This window comes from Ruditapes philippinarum, unplaced genomic scaffold (genome assembly GCF_026571515.1).
Source record: "Ruditapes philippinarum isolate M1 unplaced genomic scaffold, ASM2657151v2 ctg2761_1_1_1_1, whole genome shotgun sequence".
Classification (NCBI taxonomy): domain Eukaryota; kingdom Metazoa; phylum Mollusca; class Bivalvia; order Venerida; family Veneridae; genus Ruditapes; species Ruditapes philippinarum.
The window spans coordinates 60,778-73,834 of NW_026855805.1; the positions used below are offsets into that span (position 1 = coordinate 60,778).

At 32.7% G+C, this 13,057-nt stretch overlaps 1 protein-coding gene across 2 annotated transcripts; it reads right to left on the reverse strand.

Annotated features, from left to right (window-relative positions):
• Positions 1–1,091: 1,091 nt before the first annotated feature.
• Positions 1,092–8,248, reverse strand: LOC132744427 (uncharacterized). 2 transcript variants are annotated; one of them, XM_060733137.1, is made up of 5 exons: positions 8,224–8,248; positions 5,980–6,137; positions 4,898–5,041; positions 3,028–3,156; positions 1,092–2,701 (listed from the first exon to the last, which is right to left on the reverse strand). In XM_060733137.1, the coding sequence occupies exons 2-5, from the start codon at positions 6,016–6,018 to the stop codon at positions 2,678–2,680; spliced, it is 336 nt and encodes a 111-aa protein (XP_060589120.1). In that variant the 5' UTR covers positions 6,019–6,137; positions 8,224–8,248; the 3' UTR covers positions 1,092–2,677. The 2 variants fall into 2 exon arrangements, with proteins under 2 accessions (XP_060589120.1, XP_060589119.1); XM_060733136.1 differs by lacking the exon at positions 8,224–8,248 and having other exon boundaries at positions 5,980–6,353.
• Positions 8,249–13,057: the final 4,809 nt, after the last annotated feature.

The window sequence follows — 13,057 nt, forward strand, 5'->3', positions numbered from 1 at the left end:
GGCAACCAATGAAAGTCGTGCAATGTAAGTCGAAATTTCGAGTTACTAAGTCGAAATTTCGAGTTACTAAGTCGAAATTTCGAGTTAGTATGTCGAAATTTCGAGTTACTAAGTCGAAATTTCGAGTTAGTAAGTCGAAATTTCGAGTTAGTAACTCGAAATTTCGAGATAAGTAACTCGAAATTTCGAGTTAGTAAGTCGAAATTTCGAGTTAGTAAGTCGAAATTTCGAGTTAGTAAGTCGAAATTTCGAGTTAGTAACTCGAAATTTCGAGATAAGTAACTCGAAATTTCGAGTTAGTAAGTCGAAATTTCGAGTTAATAACTCGAAATTTCGGGTTAATAAAAAGCATACACCTGGCACTAATGCTCTTCCGTAATATTGTCACAACATATGCTGTATCTGTATTGAAATGTCTAATAATAAAAGAATAAATAATGAAGTCTTAGTTGATTATCAAGATATATACCTTTCACGTAATTATTTCTGAAAATATCAGACTGAGAAACAATTGTAGATTATTTCTAAAACAATCAATCCGCATACATGTATATATAGTTTTTTTCATCAGTTTTTAACCTGTCAATATTTGTAAAGCATATATCGCTCCTGTTATTTGAACTTAACAAACGAAAGTCAAACGACTATTAAAATTTACAGTCTGTCCCTTTTACTTTCAGTACGGAGCCAACAGGATGCTTGATGTTTCTTCAAAGTAAGAATCTTCTTTCATGAAGTTAAGCTAACTTTTTGTCGAGGATGATAATCTTTTTGTACGTTTGGTGTACGTTTATCATGTCCTCCTTCGTACTCCAAGTTGTTAAAAAAAATCAGGAGAAGTTGTAATCCCTCGGAAGCATTAAGCACAACAAAAAATATATGAAAATTGCAGACTCGGTTTGATTTAGTCTGTACACGAGGGGAAATGAAAAAAATGCAACATCTCTCACGCCACCTAGCATAGGACTTTATCAGTGTCGGATAAATTATAATAAATATAAAGAATAAAAACCATATAACTAAAATGATACGAGTGTTTATATTATATAACCCAACCGCGGAATATAATGTCTATACGAACCAAAAAAGTATAGTTTTCTCATAGTTTATTAGAAAAAAATGACAATAATACAAAATACAAAATTAAAAAACATGATTAAAATGATTTTAATGAAAACATCATCTGCGAGAGCATGTATATACATTATTATGCAAAAAGTGCATATTATAAAACGAGATAAAAAGTAGACAACGATCAAACTGGATTTTCACATATATGACAAATGAAATGAGCCGTGTTACGACAAAACCAACATAATGGGTTTGCGACAAGCATGGATCCGCGCAGTCTGATCAGGATCCATGCTGTTCGCTATCAGTTTCTTTACTTGTTATAGGGTATGTAAGCGAACAGCATGGCTCCTGATCAGACTGCGGGGATGCGAAGGCTGGTCTGGATCCATGATGGTCGCAAACCCATTATGTTGGTTTTGTTGTGACACGGCCAAAATAACAAATGAGATCAACATATCCAATATGTTTAAAGTAATACAAAAAAGTATGAAAACTATAAATCATACAAATTAAAGTACATGTATAATACATTAATTCAACATTTTGTAAGTAACCTTTTTTAAAACAAACTCACATAAATATTATTATCATGAATGGCTTTGTGCTGGAATAAGCAAATAAATGTATATCAGATAGAAAATACACGAACTTATAAATTATTTACAATCTCAATTAATCAATCAGAAAAACAATGTCTTCATTTTTTGTTTGTTTAGTGACAAACTAAAAATTCGCTATTCTTAAACTACATAGACAGTTAGTACCATTTTCCCGACGGGGGAACGTGATTCTAGAATAACCAATTACATATAGCCTTAATAAGACTGTGTGCTTAACCCTCCTAAACATGTAGTAGCAATGAACAAGTCAAAATCATCTAATTTTTTTACCAGATTTTAAAATGTTCCAGCTATCTGCAGCCAAAGAATACAATGATTAAAGAAATCTTAAAATACTGCACGTTTGTAACTTCGCTTTTTACTGAATAATCAAGACTTTTTAAAAAAAATGCTATACACGGCTGCCCAAAATGTATATTGTACATAAATTCCAGTTTCCTTATAAATAGTCTAGACAGATTATATGGCCGTAATAAAATGGATGTTTGTAATGTAATACTGGAACATATAACCATGCAGTTAAAGGTCTTCATAATTAACAATACACATATATTTTGCACAGATCTTCTAATCGTTTTTTAAGTCCAAAGAATTTTGATAATGTATTTCCCCAACATAATAATCGTAAAGACATAGTTTCTCTTCTCTTATCTATGGTTAAAAAAGATATGCCAAGCTCTGTTGAAGGTATGTAGCCAAAACGTTTACATTAAATGATTACTATATTCCGTGTTTATAATGCGGCTTGTTTGTTTATCTTATCCACGTTTTAGAATTCTTAAATGTACCATATCAACATTTTAAAATTAATTTTCTGATATTTGTTCGAGGAACATATGATCAGCCATTTTGTCAGGCCAATTTTGATGTTTAGACAATACATCACATCTTAATAAAGCTATGTACGTATGTCTGTGCGTATGTGTTATTGGCCCGGATGAGCACGTGCTGCGGCAATTTGAATTTTGATTTGTTTCCCGCTTTCATTTTTTGAACCTTCTGTCAGCCTGAAAAATAAGAATCAAAGTTTCTTTTAAAAATGATACAGCACTTTTCAGAATTCGAACGAGACACTACCACTACTCACTGTAATATAAGCTGTTACCGGTCATATTTAACAATAATTGCTTTATAAAACAGTCTTGGCCATACTGTGGTGCTCCGACTTTAATTTAGAAATTACATCGTTTAGAATATTCATTTTCTTCATCTCTTAATATCGATGTATTTGTATTGTTTTTCTTCGAAAATATCAAAATGTTCCATATATGTTATCCCCACTATATGGATGAACAAGATTTTATTGCTTTGCTGGATAAGAAGTATCACTCACCTCCACCAATTCACCAATGCAATATTTGTCCAACATGCCGTAAGCAACTGCAGAGTGACCTTTGGACTCAAATGATATTGTTGCGTCACATCCGGCGTGTTCAAACATAATCTCTGCACCACCAGGGTGCTACAATATTCAGAGACATGAGATAAATTACTCGTTTTAGTCAATTTTATGTTTTAATTATTTTTGCCACTACGTAACTTATTAAGACCATTATGATAAAAAATCTTAATATGAAAAGAAAGGAATTTTAATTTGTTTAAAAAAAAACAGACAAACAAAACAAATACAAAAAAAAACAACAATAAATAATAAAAAAACAACAAACAAAACAAAAAAACTCAGATACAGGGGCAAACCGGATGTATACAGAACACATTCACAGAATCAGGGTATATATCAGCTACCAGGATTTTGTATTAACCGCTACATTTTGGTAGCCTGTTATATGTAATTCAGCGCGTAAGATTATAAATCGAGCTTAAAATTTCAATAACTACTTAAAATGAAAATGGCTTGAAATTAATAGTTGTAAGACAGATGAGTTGACACCACTGTCTTAATCTATTCCGTGAGATTTTATTAAAATAAAAAAAATGTATCAATGGTCTCGGTAATCATTTAAGATTTACTTCATTGAGAACAAATGAGCCGCGTCATGACAAAACCAACAAGGCTGGTCTGGATCCATGCTGGTCGCAAACCCATTATGTTAGTTTTGTCATGTCGCGGCACAAATGGATTTTTTGCATTCATTATGCAAAGCATACACTCTTCTTTCTTTTTCGTATACTCAGCTTCTGCAATATGCGATCTTCAAATAACAAAAATACATATATACTAGCCTGTTCTCAGGATTAAATAGTTTATTTTTTCTGAATACATTGCAATGAGGGCTCGATAAAGAATGTCTGCATAAGCCAACCTCAGCCAACAAATGCGATATCTACCGTCTAAGAGCATTAAAATTTTATAACGATTTAACGCATAAGCTACATTTTCAGCAAATGAATTCGCTGGGCGGTATTCATTTTAATCAAATACAGTTTTCACGTACGTTTTTATCATTTTTTAAAATGTTATTTTTAGGTTCGCCTTCTGATATGGCTACCTCATATCTGCACATGCTAGACTCTATTGGGGATTCCCATGACAAGTGCAATATTAGTGGGAAATACTTTAAAATTTAACTTATGTTTTAACTAAACCATGGTTGATTGAGCGCAGCCTTCTCCTCCAATCGCAACTTTTCGGCCCTTTCCGTCAGTCTTCGGATAAGGACCTCGAACACAATAGTATGAGTCTAACCTACGCTAAGAAACTAGACATGTAAACAAATAGTATTTTTATGCTTGGAATAGTTGACAAGTTTATTTCCAATAAATCAAGTAAAAGTCCACCTAATTAAAGTGAATTCATAGATACAAAAGCAAACAATTCAGTATTTATATATTTATTAATAGGGTTGTAGAAACGGAAAGTACGAAATGACATCAAGTCGGATTTGATTAAAATTGTACATCATTGGGTATTTTATAATTAAAAAGTGTTGTACATGTTTTCAATCATAACTGTACCGAAACATACTTTATTTTCCTTTGGATACAATATATACATTCTTTTTACATTATACACACTGTTTCTGTTTACATCAAGAACCACGTGGTAGAACTACTTTCAATCCGTATTGTTTTCGAGGTTATTCTAGATAACAACCGAGGACGTTCCGATTGCCTTTTCCTCCACATTAATCAATAACTTTTTTAATTGATTAATATGATCCGACTGTAACGTAACGATTTTGCTTAATGCAAACATTTATTACGACAAAATAGGCAAGTAAGAAAAGTCAAAATTTACTCACGAGGGATAAGAAATCTGTGACGTCATAAACTTTGTCAGACAGTACTATCCAGCAAGAATGGACGTCACAATGACTTGCAACATCTTCCATTTTGAACTGTATACACGACATGCTACGTCGGAATATTTTATCAATTCCTGTTCCCTAAATGTTAGAAAATGATAAATAACATTCTACCACAAAAGTGCTGTTAAAGTTTATAAAGATATTTGAATATTTGTTATACAATTTGGAACGTAAAGATTACGTTCTTGTGGACAAGGTTAGATCTTGATCTGTCAATCAACTGGACGTGTACATACATTTAAGTTAAGCTGCCAATTTTTTACCCACTCCCGGTTAATACCTTTGTATTTGTATGTAAGATTTATATTTTATCGTTTGTTTAAAGTAAAAGACAAATCTGACTTTACAAAGGGCTAAATAATCAGTAACTGCTTAATTGCTAATTACGTTGCTTTGATTTTAAAAACATAAGCTGTAATCTGACGTCAGTAATTTACATGTCATCAACCTAAATTGATTTCAGATCTTGTTCAATGTGACTTCAACTTTGTGTTATTCATGTTTGACAAAAAAGACCTTATATATATAAATAAATAAATAAATAAATAAATAAATAAATAAATAAATAAATAAATAAATAAATAAATAAATAAATAAATAAAATATAATAAAATAAATTCACAAATAGAATTAAATTATTTAATTCTTTTTAATTAATTTATTAATTAATTTAACACTGATTATTTTTATTAATCAATTAATTATTTTTTTGATTAATTGATTTATCCTTATGAATGAATAAATAAATAAATAAAAAAATAAATAAAAAAATAATTAATTAATTAGTTAATTATTATATATATTATATATTATAAATAAATTAATTAATTAATTAAAAAAATAATTTATTGATAAAACAAACAATGATGATGATGATGATGATGATGATGATGATGATGATGATGATGATGATTAAAAAATCTAAACTTGTGTCACAAAAAATTGGTAATACATAACCTGATAAACCGTAATATAGACATATATATATGTATATACAGTGTCGTATACTACTTTACCTTAGTAATGTTATCTAGCACGTGGTTTATGAGTTCCATTTTTGTTCTGGTCGTTTCCTTAAGATTTTCCTCTTTAAACAACTTGTTCCCAAATATATAATTTGCTGGTCCTTTCAGGTCCTTAATATTTATCTGTATAATTATACCGTTACTTACACCTGAAAAAATGTTACACACTTTTAATTCCTTTTAAAATTAGACTTGCCGAATTGTCCAGTAACACAAAATTCGTGGTATGCTTCTAGAAAAGCTTCTTGATTTATCCGGTGATAAGGTTAAAACTACAATAATTTTGTTTTGAATGTACTTTGTAATTATAAAAATCCTTGTTTCATATAACTATTAAGTGAAATGCTTAGTAGCGAAATTCGGTTTCAAAATTATTTTAAATTTCCCTTTTTTTCAGAATTTTTTTTAACTTATTAAAAATATGTTCGCAAAAAATCAAATAGTCACTTGATTTTAAATGAAATCCAAAGGAATTTTTAAAAAACAAAATAATATGATAATCTACGAGGTATGTTCATTTTACAGCAAACAAAATACCTTGTCACATTAAAAAAAAGCACGACGAAAAAAAGGCCAAACCCTTCTAAAACAAAATCACGCCTCTTAAGTATTCGATTTAGTAAAAAAACCAAAAAAACTTCAACATACATAATCTTATTTTTGAAAAAACCATTTGTTTCGAAATTTTCGGATTATTGATAAAACTGCATTATAACAGTATTATTTTTGTGTTTACATATTCAATTTTAAAATTGTAAATTAAACTAACAAAATAATATTCAAAAAATTTGTTTTGGGGAACTTAATAAACATTAATGATAAGAACTTAAGTGTACTGGTAAAATAATAATAAATTAGTTTGTTAATGCGATTGAATATTAAACGAAACTATTTGATGCTTAAAGTACAAATTAGATCTACGGAAGCGTTTTAAGGCCGTTAAGCATATTAGTGGAATCAATCTTAGTGTCGAAAAAAAAAAAATAATTAATCACTAGTACAACCATTTCTGAAAACTTAAACTGCAAAAATATCTAAGAAAAATAATGCAAAAAAAAACAAAAGATATCATTTATTTATCTTTGTTGAATTTAAATTAAAGTACGCTGTTTTCAGTTTTCTATTTAATCTTCTTTTTTACAAAGGTATAAATACACATTATTATGAAGTTCGTTGTAATTGTAATTCTAATTAGGATATTTAATTCTATTAAACCATATCTCGTGTAAAATACTCGTAAAGACTGGCGTGTTAGTATGATCTATGAAATAGGTAATGTCACATGGCAACGCACGTGATTATTCATAACGTTTTAATATAATAATGCCATTTCGGTATTTGGTTATAAACACATCATTTCAACTTTAATGTGTGTGTTTAGATCGGATAGATTTTTTAATCAAAATAACTGACAGTCTAAGCAGCGCATATGTCGTCTGCTAGTGTACTGTTAGCGATACAAATTGAGGTTCGTATAAGCTTCCGTAGAAAATAAATGTGACCGCAATTTCTGACCGACATTTATTCTACTGCGTTTATTATAATTCTATCGCAGGGAAAACCATATACATTATATTTATTACCTTAAACCCCATTAAATTTATAAAATGAACTTGTCCATATTTTATTCTGGACAAAACCATTCTTCAATTTAGGGAAATTTTCCAAAATAAGAACTGACCAAATAGCGAACAGTGAAGATCATGACAAGTCGACATGGGTGTGGTCTGTGCCAGATAATGTTGGTCAGCTCTTGTTGCGTATGTAATATCAGTTGACGACAGCAGTAAAAGGTTTCAAATAATTACTTTATTTTAAACGAACTCCACTGAGGTCCAAAATCCTTAAACATACATAAAATATTTCAAACATATATCAACTTGGACACTTAAAACAGAAAGATATGCAAAATATACTTAAGAAATGTACTCAGAAATGAATTGATTTTTTTTTTGGTGCTATTTTAAGCCCGATTTTAGTAAAAATGGTTTGAACGGTTTTCAAACTGGGTCATTTTTTACAATTTAAATACATGTAATTAGTATGGAAAAACAGCGAAAGCTAATGATCTGAAATTTTTCACATAAATTATTGGTTTAGACCTATAAAAATTTCAAGGAATAATTTCCAGTCCCGAAATGTTAAAAAACCTCAGTGAGCTCCCTTTAATTGTTAAATCAGTTAGCTTTTCCAAAACAGAATTCTTAAAATGATTTAATAAAAATGACATCTTACCATTAGATTATCCAATCAATTTTGAATTTAAACAATTTATTCTTGAATAGCTCACAATTTTTTTTTTTTTTTTTTTTTTTTTTTTTTTTTTTTTTTTTTTTTTTTTTTTTTTTTTTTTTTTTTTTTTTTTCTTTTTTTTTTTTTTTTTTTTTTTTTTTTTTTTTTTTTTTTTTTTTTTTTTTTTTTTTTTTTTTTTTTTTTTTTTTTTTTTTTTTTTTTTTTTTTTTTTTTTTTTTTTTTATTTTTTTTTTTTTTTTTTTTTTTTTTTTTTTTTTTTTTTTTTTTTTTTTTTTTTTTTTTTTTTTTTTTTTTTTTTTTTTTTTTTTCACTATCAACTTCATTAAATAAAATGAAATTTATTATTGTTTGCTTAAATTTTATTCAGTTATGAGAGACATAATTTGCACACAGAAAATATGTGGCTGTTAGTTGAAATGTCACTTTATATAACATTATTTAGTGTACAAAAGTCATCCTATACGAATTTTTTAACTAATGCTTTTTTGTACAAATACATAAAAAAATATGTATGTGAGAGTTCAGCATGAACAGTGAGTAAAAAAAAGGTTTTCCAATTTATATGGGGAAGGAAATTTATTTCTGAAATCCCTTCAGCTTTTTTGACATCTAGCAGGGCATTTTTTAAAATTTTTGGTAAAAATGCTCTGCGCAATACCAGCTTTTTTGACAATCTAGCAGAGCTTTTCCTGTTTTAGTAAAAAAAATGTTTGGGCGGGGAACGCCCCAGCTGGTAGGCAATCTGAGTGCTTTAAAAAATTAGTGTTAAAATGCTTTTGCGGGAAATGCTAAGCTGGCTAGGCAATTCTAGGGGACATTACTAAATTAGTGAAAAAGCTATTTGGAATGCTAACCCTGGCTGGGGAAATCTAGGGGGACTTTACTAAATATGTGTACAAATGCTCTGCTGAATCCCTAACCCTGGTGGGGCAATCTAAAAGGGCTTACTAAATTAGGGGAAAAAAATGCTCTGCGGGTTTGCTAAGCTGGCTGGGCCCAACCCTGCGGGGCTTCCCAAAATTAGTAAAAAAAATTTTGCTTTTGCGGGAAAAGGGCAAAGCGGTAGGAAATCTAGCAGAGAAATTACTAATAAGTGAAAAAGTTTCCGGGAAATGCTAAGCTGGCTAGGAATCTAGAAGAGCTTTTACAAAATTTTGTGAAAAAATTTGCTTTTCGGGGAATGCTAAGCGGGCCCTAGGCAATCTAGCAAGTTTAAAAATTTTTAGTGAACAAATGCTTTTTTTTGGGAATGCTAACGGGGCCTAGGCAATCAAAGCGGGGCTTTACAAAAATTATTTGTAAAAATGCTCTGCTGGCTAGGCCCAATCTAGCGGGGTATTGGCTAAATATAGTGTAAAAATGCTCTGGGAATGCTAAGCTGGCTAGGCAATCTGGGCAGGCATTACGAAATATAGTGTAAAAATGCTCTGGTGGATGCTAAGCTGCTAGGCAATTTCTGGCAGGCATTAGAAAATAAAGCGAAAAAATGCTCTGCTGGAATGCTAAGCTGGCAAGGCAAATCTAGCAGGGCCCATTACTAAATTATAGTGTGAAAATTTGCTCTGCTGGAATGCTTAGCTGGCTAGGCAATCTAGGGCAGGACATTCCTAAATATAGTTGTAAAAATGCTCTGCTGGAATGCCTAAGTTGGCTAGGCAATTAGCAGAGCATTCGAAATATAGTGTAAAAAAATGCTCTGCTGGAATTTGCTCAAGCTGGCTAGGCACTATAGCAGAGCATTCTTAATATAGTGAAAAAATGCTCTGGTGGAATGTCAACTGGCTAGGCAATCTAGCAGGGCATTTCTTAAATATGGATTTGTAAAAATGCTCTGGTGAAATGCTAAGCTTGCTAGGCAATCTAGCAGGGCATTCCCGAAATATAGTTAAAAAATGCCCCCTGGTGAATGCTAAGTTGGCCCAGACTAATTCTGAGTTCCAGGATTTATTGTTGCCAAAGTTGGTATTGACATTTTCGACTTCTAGGCAATTCTGAGGCACTCGCAGACTTTCATGTATTTTCCGGTGCCAAATTAGAAATAATGATTATTTTTGACTTCTAAGGGCCCTTTTAGAGACTATTTCATTGTCCTGCCCCGACTTTTGAAGGACACTCGCAGCTTTCAGGAAAAACTTTGGTGCCAATGCTGATAACTATGACAACTTTAAGACTTCTTGGGACCCTCAAGAGTCCATTTTTGGTGTCTGCGATTGATTTCTTGGAACTTCGGCAGACTTTCAGGAATGGTTTTGGTGGCCAATGGAAAATAATCATATTTTTGACTTCTAGGGACATTTAAGAGTCCATTTCAGTTGGCCTGCAGCGTATTTTGGACATTCGTAGACATTCAGGGAAAGTTTGGTGCAATAGAGATGATGGCAAATTTTTACTTCTACGGACCCCGCCGAGTCCATTTTTATGGTCTGCGACTGATTCTGGGACATTCGCAGACTTTTAAGGAATCCTCTGGTGCCAATGGAGATAATGACATTTTTGGACTTCTAGCGGACCCACCAGAGTTCATTTTCGCTGGTCTGACGTGATTTTGGACACTTGCCGACTTTCAGGAAATTTTGGTTGGCCAATGCTTGATATTGACAATTAAGACTTCTAGGGACCCTCAAGAGTCCATTTTGGTCGTCTTGCGACTGATTCTTGGACACTCGCAGACTTTCAGGAATGGTTGGTGCCAATGGAAATAATCATATTTTTGACTTCTAGGGACATTTTAAGAGATTCCATTTCATTGGCCTGCCAGCGTATTGTTGGACATTCGCCAAACTTTCAGGAAAGTTTCGGTGCCAATAGAGATGAGGGCAATTTTTACTTCTTAGGGACCTGCCGGAGTCCAATTTTAATGGTCTGCGACTGATTCTGGGACATTTCGCCAGACTTTCAGGAATCTCTGGTGCCTATGGAGATAATGACATTTTTTTGACTTCTAGCGACCCACCAGAAGTTCATTTTCGCTGGTCTGCGACTGATTTTGGGAAACTTGCAGACTTTCAGGAAATTTTGATGCCAATGGAGATGAATGACATTTTTGACTTTTAGCGGATCCGCTAGAGTACATTTTCTTGGGTCTGCGACTGATTCCTTGAGACTCGCAGACTTTTCAGGATGTTTAGTGCCATTGCAGATTTTCATGACTTTTTTAATTTTTAAGGACCCCTTAGTTATAAGCAGAGCATTTTTACCTAAAATGTCATTATCTGCATTAGCACCAAAAAATCCTGAAAGTCTGCAAGTGCCCAATAATCAGTCGCAGACCACGAAATTGACTCTGGATGGTCAAAAAATGTCATAAATTGTAATTATCTCTATTTGGCACCAACAATTTCCTGAAAGTCTGTGACTGTCAAAGATTAAGTCGCAGACCAAAAAATGGACCCTGGATGGTCCCTAGAAGTAAAAAATGTCATTATCTGCCTTGACATAAATAAATTCCTGAAAGTCTGTGAGTGCCTCAGAATCAGTCGCTGACCAAAAAAAATGGATTCAGAAAGGTCCAATAAGTCAGAAACATCATTTTCTGCATTGACACCAAAATTCCTGAAAGTCTGCGAGTGACTCAGAATCAGTCGCAGACCAACGGAATAGACTCAGAGGGTCCTTTTGAAGTAAAAATGTCATTATCTCCATTGGCACCGAAAAATTTCTGAAAGTCTGCGAGTGTTCTAAAAAACATTCGCAGACCAACGAAATGGACTCTGGATGGTCCTAAAATTTACAAATGTCATTATTGCATTAACACCAAAAATTCCTGAAAGTCTCTGCGATCGTCCAGAATCAGTCGAGACCAAAGAAATAGACATTAAGGGTCCCGTAGAAGTAAAAAAATGTCATTATCTGCATTGGCACTAACTATTTTAGAAAGTCTACGAGTGCCAAATAATCAGTTGCAGACCAACGAAATTTATACTTTATTTAAGAATGTCCTGCTTGTTTGCCTAGACAGCTCAGCATTCCGTCAGTACATTTTTACACTAATTTTCAGAATGCTTTGCTGGATTGCTTAGCCAGCTGAGCATTTTAAACACTATATTTTAGGAATGCCCTGCTAGATTGCTTAGCTAGCTGAGCATACCAGCAGAGCATTTTTCGCACTATATTTTGGAACGCTCTGCTAGATTGCTTACCCAGCTGAGCTTGCCAGCAGAGCATTTTTACCACTATATTTAGGAATGCTCTGCTGGATTGCCTAGCCAGCTGAGCATTTTTAACACTATATTTAGGAATGCCTTCTAGATTGCCTAGCCAGCTGAGCAATTCAGCAGAGCATTTTTACACTAAATTTTGGAATGTCCCGCTAGATTGCTTAGCCAGCTGAGCATAACAGCTAAGCAATTTTTACACTATATTTAGGAATGCCCTGCTAGATTGCCTAGCCAGCTGAGCATACCAGCAGATCATGTTTACACTATATTTTGGAATGCCCCGCTAGATTGCTTATCAAGGGAGCATAACAGCAGAGCATTTTTACACTATATTTCGGAATGCCCCCCTAGATTGCTAAGCCAGCTAAGCATAACAGCAGAGCTTTTGACACTATATTTTGGAATGCCCCGCTAGATTTGCTTAGCCAGCTGAGTATAACAGCAGAGTATTTTTACACTATATTTAGGAATGCCCTGCTAGATTGCCTAGCCAGCTGGAGCATACCAGCAGAGCATTTTTTTACACTATATTGGGGAATGCCCCGCTAGATTTGCTTAGCCAGCTGAGCATAACAGCAGAGCATTTTTACACTTTATTTTGGAATGCCCCGCTAGATTGCTTAGCCAGCTGAGCATAACAGCAGAGCTTTTTATACTAT

Coding starts and splice junctions, on each gene's coding strand:
- LOC132744427 (XM_060733137.1), bottom strand. CDS start 6,018: ATGGAACTCATAAACCACGTGCTAGATAACATTACTAAG. Junction 3,157..4,897: donor TCACAGATTTCTTATCCCTC/GTGAGTAAATTT, acceptor TGAATATTGTAG/CACCCTGGTGGTGCAGAGAT. Junction 2,702..3,027: donor GCATTGGTGAATTGGTGGAG/GTGAGTGATACT, acceptor CTTATTTTTCAG/GCTGACAGAAGGTTCAAAAA.